Source organism: Gracilinanus agilis, chromosome 5 (assembly GCF_016433145.1).
Source record: "Gracilinanus agilis isolate LMUSP501 chromosome 5, AgileGrace, whole genome shotgun sequence".
Lineage (NCBI taxonomy): Eukaryota > Metazoa > Chordata > Mammalia > Didelphimorphia > Didelphidae > Gracilinanus > Gracilinanus agilis.
In genome coordinates, this window is record NC_058134.1 from 189,159,031 (window position 1) to 189,169,355 (window position 10,325).

The following is a 10,325-nucleotide window of genomic DNA, read 5'->3' on the forward strand; positions in this document are numbered from 1 at the left end:
AGAGCCAGGCCCAAGGGGGTTCTGGGTTCAAATCCAACCTTCAGACACTTCCTACCTACATGACCCTGGACATTTTCTCAATTATCCCCCATTGCCTACTCCTACCGCTCTTCTGCCTTGGAACCAATACATAGTATTGATTCTAAGATGGAAGGTAAGGGTTTAAAAAAAAAAGAATATTCTAAGGCAGAAGATAAGGGTTAAAAAAAAAAGTAATTAGGGGACAGCTGGATAGCTCAGCAGATTGAGAGTCAGGCCTAGAGACAGGAGGTCCTAGGTTCAAATCTGGCCTCAGACACTTCCCAGCTGTGTGACCCTGGGCAAGTCACTTGACCCCCATTGCCTACCCTTACCACTCTTCTGCCTTGGAGCCAATACACAGTATTGACTCCAAAACAGAAGATAAGGGTTTAAAAAAAAAAAGTAATGAACACAGGAGACTTTGTCAAATTCTTGCTAAAAACCCCAAATAAACTAGATATAGGTGCATGGTATGAGTAAACAGGCTGCAACATTAAACCAAGATGGAACTCTGAAGGGAGGATGTCATCAAAGAATCAGATGAGAGAAGATGGGCAAATCTTATGGCAAGAGAAAGATGGAGACAGTCAGAGTGCTCTAGTGGTACCCAGCAAGGTTGAGAGAAAGCAAAGCTTTCCAGCAAGTTGAATGGATGCTGTATAGAAGTTTTGAAAGAATGAATGAGTGTCCCATGGGATGAGCAGGCAGGACAGGGCTACAACATGCACCCCTGGAGGAAGCTCTTCAGTGGAGGAGATCATCCATTTAAGTAAACTTTACCCAGAGAATATGTCCCAGAACAGAATCACTCATTCCTTTTCTCAAGGTTCACCAATTATCCCTACATTCTAGAAGCTTACCGTTTCCTCAAACCCTTTTTTAAAAAACCAGGACAGGGGCAGCTGGGTAGCTCAGTGGATTGAGAGCCAGGCCTAGAGATGGGAGGTCCTAGGTTCAAATCGGGCCTCAGACACTTCCCAGCTGTGTGACCCTGGGCAAGTCACTTGACCCCCATTGCCCACCCTTACCACTCTTCCACCTAGGAGCCAATACACAGAAGTTAAAGGTTTAAAAAAAAATTGAGAAAAAAAAAAAAAAAAAAAAACAAAAAAACCAGGCCATTTATTCCCCTCCAATCCTTTCACACCTTTCCAAAGATGACTTATAAGGGAGCTTCAGAGTCAAATCAACTAGTTCCTTCTGTATGCTATGATTGTAGTTAATTGAGTGGTGATGTTAATTTATCAAGGACAACTTTTCTTAGTATATCCTCAATTTCATTACCAATTTCCCATTAGCCACTGTTGTTTTGTTATTTCAAAACCAAAGAACACTTCTCTAGGCAAGGGAAAATCCTTCAGAATTGCCATGAAGCATGAATATGGGCATTCCCTCCAACAATGCAGACTACAAGATCATCCCAGCTCCCCCATCAGGACTTTATCTCCCCTAAGAATGTGACATTCAAGGCCTTGCCCTGAACATTCTGGGAGCCTTTCTGAGGTTCTCTTGCCATCGTAAGACAACAATGGAGGGTCCCAGTTTGTCCAGTGATCACACTCTCTCTCACTTCATGAAAAGCCCATATTTTTACGATATGCATTTCTCAGGTGACATCTTTTACATCTCTGCTTTTTCCCTTCTGTCTCAATCACTCCCAGGAGCAGTTCTAGTCCTTAAATTTGCCCCCTTGTGTTTGTGTGTTTGTATTTGTTACTCACTTGTGGGTGTTTGGGGATCAAAAAGCCAAGGTCCTCCTATTGGCTTCATTTGGGATTTTTTCACTTATCTAGGTGCCTCTCTAGCTACTCTTCTACATTGTTGTATTTTTCTAACTTGGGATATGCTGAACAGGCTCTTCCCCTTTCTCTTTTCCTTTTCACTTCAGAGCTTATTTGATTAGAGCAGTGGTTCCCAAACTTTTTGGGCCTACTGCCCCCTTTCCAAAAAATATATTACTTAGCACCCCCGTCACATACTATCACCGCCCCCAAATGCACCTGTGGTCATCACCGCCTGCCCTGGATCTCTGCAGCACCCACCAGGGGGCGGTGGCGCCCACTTTGGGAATCACTGGATTAGATGAATAAGATCCGAGTTACACATTCTTATCAGCCCTTATTAAGCATACTCTAACCCAGACCAATAACCCATTCAGTATTCCAGACATTAAAAAAAACAAAACTGACTGCTCAAAGAACACTTTACACTTTCAAAAGCATTTTATACCCAAATTCTTATTTGAATTAAGAAATAATATTCTGAAGCTGAAACCACAAAGCTTANAAAAAAAATTGAGAAAAAAAACAAAAAAAAACAAAAAAACCAGGCCATTTATTCCCCTCCAATCCTTTCACACCTTTCCAAAGATGACTTATAAGGGAGCTTCAGAGTCAAATCAACTAGTTCCTTCCGTATGCTATGATTGTAGTTAATTGAGTGGTGATGTTAATTTATCAAGGACAACTTTTCTTAGTATATCCTCAATTTCATTACCAATTTCCCATTAGCCACTGTTGTTTTGTTACTTCAAAACCAAAGAACACTTCTCTAGGCAAGGGAAAATCCTTCAGAATTGCCATGAAGCATGAATATGGGCATTCCCTCCAACAATGCAGACTACAAGATCATCCCAGCTCCCCCATCAGGACTTTATCTCCCCTAAGAATGTGACATTCAAGGCCTTGCCCTGAACATTCTGGGAGCCTTTCTGAGGTTCTCTTGCCATCGTAAGACAACAATGGAGGGTCCCAGTTTGTCCAGTGATCACACTCTCTCTCACTTCATGAAAAGCCCTTATTTTTACGATATGCATTTCTCAGGTGACATCTTTTACATCTCTGCTTTTTCCCTTCTGTCTCAATCACTCCCAGGAGCAGTTCTAGTCCTTAAATTTGCCCCCTTGTGTTTGTGTGTTTGTATTTGTTACTCACTTGTGGGTGTTTGGGGATCAAAAAGCCAAGGTCCTCCTATTGGCTTCATTTGGGATTTTTTCACTTATCTAGGTGCCTCTCTAGCTACTCTTCTACATTGTTGTATTTTTCTAACTTGGGATATGCTGAACAGGCTCTTCCCCTTTCTCTTTTCCTTTTCACTTCAGAGCTTATTTGATTAGAGCAGTGGTTCCCAAACTTTTTGGGCCTACTGCCCCCTTTCCAAAAAATATATTACTTAGCACCCCCGTCACATACTATCACCGCCCCCAAATGCACCTGTGGTCATCACTGCCTGCCCTGGATCTCTGCAGCACCCACCAGGGGGCGGTGGCGCCCACTTTGGGAATCACTGGATTAGATGAATAAGATCCGAGTTACACATTCTTATCAGCCCTTATTAAGCATACTCTAACCCAGACCAATAACCCATTCTGTATTCCAGACATTAAAAAAAACAAAACTGACTGCTCAAAGAACACTTTACACTTTCAAAAGCATTTTATACCCAAATTCTTATTTGAATTAAGAAATAATATTCTGAAGCTGAAACCACAAAGCTTATCTTTCCCGGTTTACAGATGAGGAAAGAGACTCAGAGTGGAGAAATGACTTGCCTATGGCAATACAGCAAGTACCATAGCCCAAGAATTTAATTTGAATCTTGACTGATTGCTTTTTGCACTATACCAAGCTTCATCTCTTCACAGGGCTTCGGACTGTAAATTACCCATTTAAAACATCACAATATTCTAAATGTCTATATTCAACTGAATTTATCAGTAATGATAGCATTATATTTTCACATAGGTATTTTAAAATGCAAAAACATTAAAATAATATGCGGGGAGCTCTACCATTCTTTAAAATTACAGATTAAGTTCTACTTGATATAGTAGAAAGCACATTCTATTTTAGGGTAGGTGGTACATAGAATTGAGTGCTGGGTCTGGCAGTTAGGAACCCCCAGAGTCAGGAAGACCAGAGTTCAAATCCATTCACACACTTATTAGACGTATGACCCTGGGCAAATCATTAAAATATCAACTGGCTTCAATTTTCTCAATATAAAATGGGGATAATAATTGTACCATTTCCCAGAATTCTTATGAAGATCAAATGAGAAAGTGTTTGTACCATGCCTGGCACATAGTTGATGCTTAATTAATGCTCGCTTTCTTCTTTTCTTCCCATATGGAATCAAGAGAACCAGAGTTTGAATCCTGGTCTTGCTAATCACTGCTACCTGTGTGAACAAGTTATGTCACTTCCTTGGCACTCAGTTTCTTCATTTGTAAAATTAAACAGATGAACTAGATGATCTTTGAGGTTCCTTCCAGAACCAAATCTATGACCTATAAACATAGTAGTTTCTACCACTTACAACTTCTATATTCTTTCACCAGACATATTAAGAAACTCACTAAAATAGTATATAAAAGAAATTAAGCATTCTTTTCAGTCAGAAACTGGTTAACACTGCCTGAAACAAGTAGTAGAAAACAATAAAGAAACTGTGCATTCCCTTACTAGTACGACTTCTTGAATCACTAACAATAAGATAAAGTATATCTCCTCCCTCTATGAATTCATTTGTAGTATTATTTCCTTGAATATGTGAAAGGAAAATTCCAGAGCTTGACTAATTTATCAACCTGCTTTCTACCCTACTTCATCTTTCATCCATTCTAACATTCATCCACTCCAACAAAAGCAAGCATTTTTAATAATCTATAATAAATGCTATCTGATATCTATACATAATTGTTTTGAAAACTTCAAAATCATTTAAAAAATAATAAAAGTTGTCCCTATATGACAAGCTATAACATAACAAGAATAAAGTTCATGAAACATCCATAACAACTAGTTACACAGTTAACTGAAATTCTCAGTAAGATCTGCTGATCAAGGAAGACAACTTAAAATGAGGGTGCTTTAGTAAATTTGGCCCTGAATTTAAAAAAAGTTACAAGCACTGTCATCTCAACAATTACTAAATTCATGATTAACTAAAACTAGTTGAAAGCATAAGGGAAAGAAAGAATATTGGATAAATTCATTTAATGACAAGATATTCACCCTTCTTTATGAATCCTACCCTTTTACTTAACTAAAATAAGAAATTTTTTTTAAAAAGCAAATGATTCTCAATCATTCAACTTTGTAAAATATCCAGATATTTCCCTTCACTGGATTTCTGAGGGGGTTTTTTGGGTCCAGAACTATGATTCACTGGGATGGTGAACTCTATTGCACCTCACCATGCAAATCAACAACTTTTCTATAACTTATAGTCTTAGAGAGCTGCCTATGGCATTGAGAGGTTAAATTATCATTATTCAAGTTAAAGAAGGTATGATGATTCATTAACTTGCCCAAAGTCAAATAGCTAGTATGTGTCAGAGAAAGAACTTGATTCCAGGTCATCCCAGAGTCAGAAGCTGGCCCCTCTACCCACTGTACCACAGCACAGAGGAAAGAGATTAAAATGTAATTGGGAAATATTTAATAAAATAAAAATAACAGACTATAAATAATATTAGTGTGGTTTTCTAAGGCCCAAAGGGACTTTATAATATCCCTGTTTTTTTTGAGTTTGACACCACTGAAATATACCATACTGCCTCTCATATACCTTTATCCAGTGGCTGAGCCTTTTTACTATTCATTAGTACCTTCATAAGAAACCTGGGAAATTACATTCACATCAATAATTTCTGCTTTAATCAAAAAAATAAATATGGGGGGGGGCATTATTTGCCCTCAATGACATCAATAGAACCAAAGAACACACACCAAAGTTCTAAATCTAAACATACAATAAAGCACATTAATAATAAAGCACAATAATCAAAACACCAATACAAATTGTCAACATAAACAAACTTACTTTATATAATATCTTGCTCCTTCAAAAGTATATGCTTCTTCCCAACCAGTAGGCAAATCTAAAACACACACACACACAATTAATGTAGTTTCCATTAGGAAAAAACTTCAGGTCAACATTAATGTTTATGATTAGCTCTTCTTATTTGTTAAATATATTTCTAAGTCAAAAAACGGTTAACTGATATTTGGCTATTCTTCAATACTTCAAGACTCTGAGTTTTGTCCATTGAGGAAAATGATGGTGGACATAAACCCATGCATGCCTTTGTACTTCTTCATAAGCTACTGTGGCCAAAAATATTCAGCACCTAATGGTCAAACTTCTGGTAACTAGCTTCTTCAAACTTAACTAGGCTGGTCCTCTTATGACACACAGTCCATCATCAGATAAATAAGATTAATTTGTATGATCAGGGTCCACTTTGGTTATTACTTTAAACAAGGTATTGCCTATGCTTCCTTCTTCTGGAAAACTAAACAGCATCAAAAATAATTATGTGAACCAATTATTCTTTCAGATTTAGGTATGAAGGGGAATGAGAGAGAAGGGACTGGCCTAAACAATATTAACCCAACATACTAGTTTTAAAAATATAGAAAAGTTTCCCATCAAATCCCTCATGTCACCTTCCTCTTGGGCATTCTAATCCCCACTTTTCTTATTTAGAATATAAATACTGTTTTAAATAGAAGGAAAAAGTTTTAGAGTACTATATTTAAAGATAAAGAAATCTGCCATTGCATAAATTTAAAAGCACATATTTCCTGTTTATTTGTTTTCCAGAATTGTACAGTTCCAAGATGAAGACATTCCTAATATATTTTAACATATCAGGCAAACTATCATAACGTTATATGTTACATATTATTTGTTAATAACAATTGATTAAGTTTTAAATATAATCCCTTCTTGACATAAACGGATTTGAGTCTAAAGTCAATCAAGGAAAAATGACAAGTGAGAAAAAATTCAAGTGGATACCCTACAAAAGAACAGATTTTTCTCTACTCTTGGATGTTATCAGATCTGTTAGACAGATAAGACAAGGGGGTACCAGACATCTCTGCACTCCCCTCCCCCCAATTCATGCTCTATATTCATTTACTGTTCCATGTACACAGCACTTCCACCTTTGGTGTCTTTGCAGGGACCTCCTTCTATGTCAAAATTGCTTTCCTCCTTTTAAACCTCTAACTTCTCAGCTAAGTTCTGCCTCCCACAAAAGGCCTTTCCTGTGTTCATCAGTTTTAGCATATTTTCCCCTAGACATCTTAGTTTGTGTATATCTTTAATACATTTTGTATTTACTTTTCCATATACATGCTGCTTCCTAAAAAAAAAAAAAAAAAAGTAAACTCCTTAAGCTCAGGATCTGTTTTTGCCTTTGGCCCAGCATCTTCAAAGCCTAATACATAGTTGGGTGTTTAATGATAACAGAATAATCAAAACAAGCATCCAAAAGTGTAATTCCACCTTATTTTGGTTCTTCTCCTTTAAATACCATACTATATGCTAAAACTATTAATATTTAAAAGGCAGAAATACAAAACTGGGATGTATACACTGAAAGACAATGAAAAGTCACAGGTCAGATGGGACCTAAGTATATTTATTAGTCAGAAAACCCTAAAAATTCAACCCCATCAAGCCTGTTACTAACTTTCCCTTTTTTCCACTCTCTTCCTCCTCCACCTTTCAGTAAATTTGGAGAGATTAGTCACTAAACTGAACACTATTACATTTCTTAAATGTTCTTCTTGACAGCATTTTAAATGAGAACTAATTTAAAAAATAGTAGAGGGGGAAGGGGAACGAAATAGTCTCCCACCTACACCACCCATTGTTCAAGCTTTTGGAACTCTCTAATGGAGGCTGAAAGAAAACATGCAACATTTTCTAAGACAAACAAGTTTCACTAATGTAAACAAAGAATGACAAAGGAAAGCTGAAGCAGCATTTTTGCTACAGATCTCCCATTCAATTATGCTTAGTATTTAAACAAACCACGGCCGTGGACATCTCCCAGAGCTCCCAGTCTGCCCCCCAAAAAGGGGACACTTGCCCACTTGCACTGCTGAATCTCCAGGGGAAGAATAACTGCTTGCTACCTCTGTGCACTGCTGGGGAGTTTTAATACAGATCTCCAGCATCTGCAGCTTGCAAAAATCCTCCAGCTCCAGCAGCTCAGTCCTCGGAGGAGGCAAACAGCAGAGGTAGGGAGAGAAATGGGCAAGCTTTTTTCAGCTACTCTGTCGCAGAAAAAAGCACAACCTCTCCCAATTCCTCTCCTCCCCCTCTTATCTGCAATCACCTATGCATAAATCCCACCTTTAGAGAGCAGATGACATAACAACGGCATGGGATGCTAGGAGTATGAACCCATTACCTCGTAGGGGGCATAGAAAGGACTTATTCAAATGTTGGTCTGAGAAGTGATTAGGTGGAAGAAGACCAGAGACCTAATGGTATGGGTCGTTGTCTGCAAGACGGAGGGTCAGGTTCTAGGTTAAGTAGGGTTCTGGTACTATTCAGGCTCCGAAGAGGATGCTGAGCACCAAGGCAGGATAGGAAGTAGAGGTCCTGGCAGGGATTGGTAAGGGTCTAAAGGAGGATATCATTTCCAAACAGTGACAAGAGGATAGGGGGCAGCAGTTAGAAGGGGTTTGAGTGTGGTGGTGGTGGTGGTGATGCTTAAAGGGTTTCAGATTCTAAGAACGGAACAGATAATCGGGTGGCTCTGGGCCAACGGGTCACGCACCAAGTTCGAGGCATCTCCTGGGTTGCCCCCTACCTGTATGAAGGTGGTGGGGCTCACTAGACCTCGCCTCCTCGTGGGGGAGTGGCCGCAGCTCAAGTGCAGGTGGCTTAATAAGCCTGGGGTGGGGACCGGGAAAAGGTTGGGGTAAAGCTTCCTGGGAGGCGCGGGACGGGAATTAAGAGACACATATGCACGCACACACACACGCACACACACAAGCACAAACACATGCACACGCAGCAGAGGGGGAGGTCAGGACTGAGCAGTTACCTGGGCTCTGCCTCCGATGCCCGGTGACCACGGCCTCTCCCGTGACGGGGTGCAGCCAGGTGGTGCTCTTCGCCTCCTCGCTGTAGGAAGGGAGACAGACGGGAGAGTGAGAGGGGCGGTGGAGTGGGGGAAAGAGGGGAGGGCGCTCACTGCGGGGGGCGCTCGTTCTCCTGTCTCCCCCTTCTCTCCAAGCCTCCTCTTCCTCTCCAGCCCCCTCTACCCCTCCCAGCCCACTCTCCCCTCCCGCCTCCTCCAGCCTTCCCGGGCTCTTTACTTGATGAAAAACACGCGGCCGCCTTTGGTGATCCCGTAAGTCCAGGTCGGGGGCAAGGAGCAGATCCACTCCAGGTTCAGATCCGCCGCCATGTCTGATCCCCAGCTACCGCCACCACTGCCACCACCGCCACCGCCACCGCCGCCTTCTCCTGCGGGCCGTAGCGCAGGCGAAGGAGGGAAGAGAGGGAAAGGGAGGGAGGGAGTGAGAGCCAGAGGGAGCGAGCACGGCCACGAGGCGCGCCCCCGGCACGCCGCCCCCTCCCGCTCCTCCTCCTCCAGCACCGCGCCTGGGAGCGGGGCCGGCTCTCCAGCTGGGGTTGGGCTGCAGCGAAGCCCGGACCCGGGGCTGGGGCGAGTCACCGCCCCCTGACGTCTCCCTCCCTTCTAGCGCCTGGGCCCTCCTGCCCACCCCACCCCCGGCCCTTTCCGGGGGAGGGGCGCAAGCCTGGCAGCCGCGCCCCCATCTTGTCCACACCTCCTCCCTCCCACCCGAAATGTTCCGGGATCTATTGGGGAAAAGGAAAAAAAAAAAAAAAAAAAAGCCCAGCCTGGATCCCGGCCTCCCGGGCTCTGCCCTGAGGCTTCCCGGCCGAGAGATTGGAGGAAAAGCAAACCCAGGGGGCCTGATGCTTTGCTATTTAAAAGCAATCTCCAGAACGCCCCTTTCGAGAGCTTGGTGTTATTGGAAGGCCAAGAATTTTTGTTGGTTAAGTACAGTTTTTTCGTTTAAAAAAAAAAAAAAAAAGCTAGGAAAGCTTTGTGTGTCTGTGCCAGACATCAAAGGCTAGGGTAGCCACTGTGTCTATGAAAAGATGTGGTTTTGAGACTCAGAAGACAAGTTCCTCCTTCGGTTTCCCTAAAAGCCCCTTACCTGGTACAATTTTTTTAATGGACTTTCCTACTTTCCCAACACCACATTGCTTACCTCTTTTTGTCTGTCTATTCAGTGTACAATATTTGCAATTACCTGAGCTTCTTTGTCCCAAAAGATGAGTCATTCCAACCGGCTGCACAGGGTTCAATCATAATAGTACGACTTGGTAGTCATGGGGCACATTTCTTGGTACTGCTTCAGGGTGCCCCAGAAATATTTTTTCTCATTGTTTTTACAAGGATCAAAGGGGTGGATCATTTTACCTTGGTTTAAGAAAACTATGACAAAAGCAGGTTA

At 41.6% G+C, this 10,325-nt stretch overlaps 1 protein-coding gene across 1 annotated transcript in view; it reads right to left on the reverse strand.

The window, feature by feature from the left end:
* Positions 1-9,286, reverse strand: part of PLEKHA5 (pleckstrin homology domain containing A5) — a 162,753-nt gene extending 153,467 nt beyond the window's left edge. Inside the window, exons 1-3 of the mRNA XM_044678478.1 lie at positions 9,153-9,286; positions 8,879-8,958; positions 5,848-5,905 (exon numbers count right to left, since the gene is read on the reverse strand). Of these exons, the coding sequence (XP_044534413.1) occupies positions 5,848-5,905; positions 8,879-8,958; positions 9,153-9,244 (230 nt within the window). The 5' untranslated portion in view covers positions 9,245-9,286. The remainder of the gene's footprint in view (positions 1-5,847; positions 5,906-8,878; positions 8,959-9,152) is intronic.
* Positions 9,287-10,325: the final 1,039 nt, after the last annotated feature.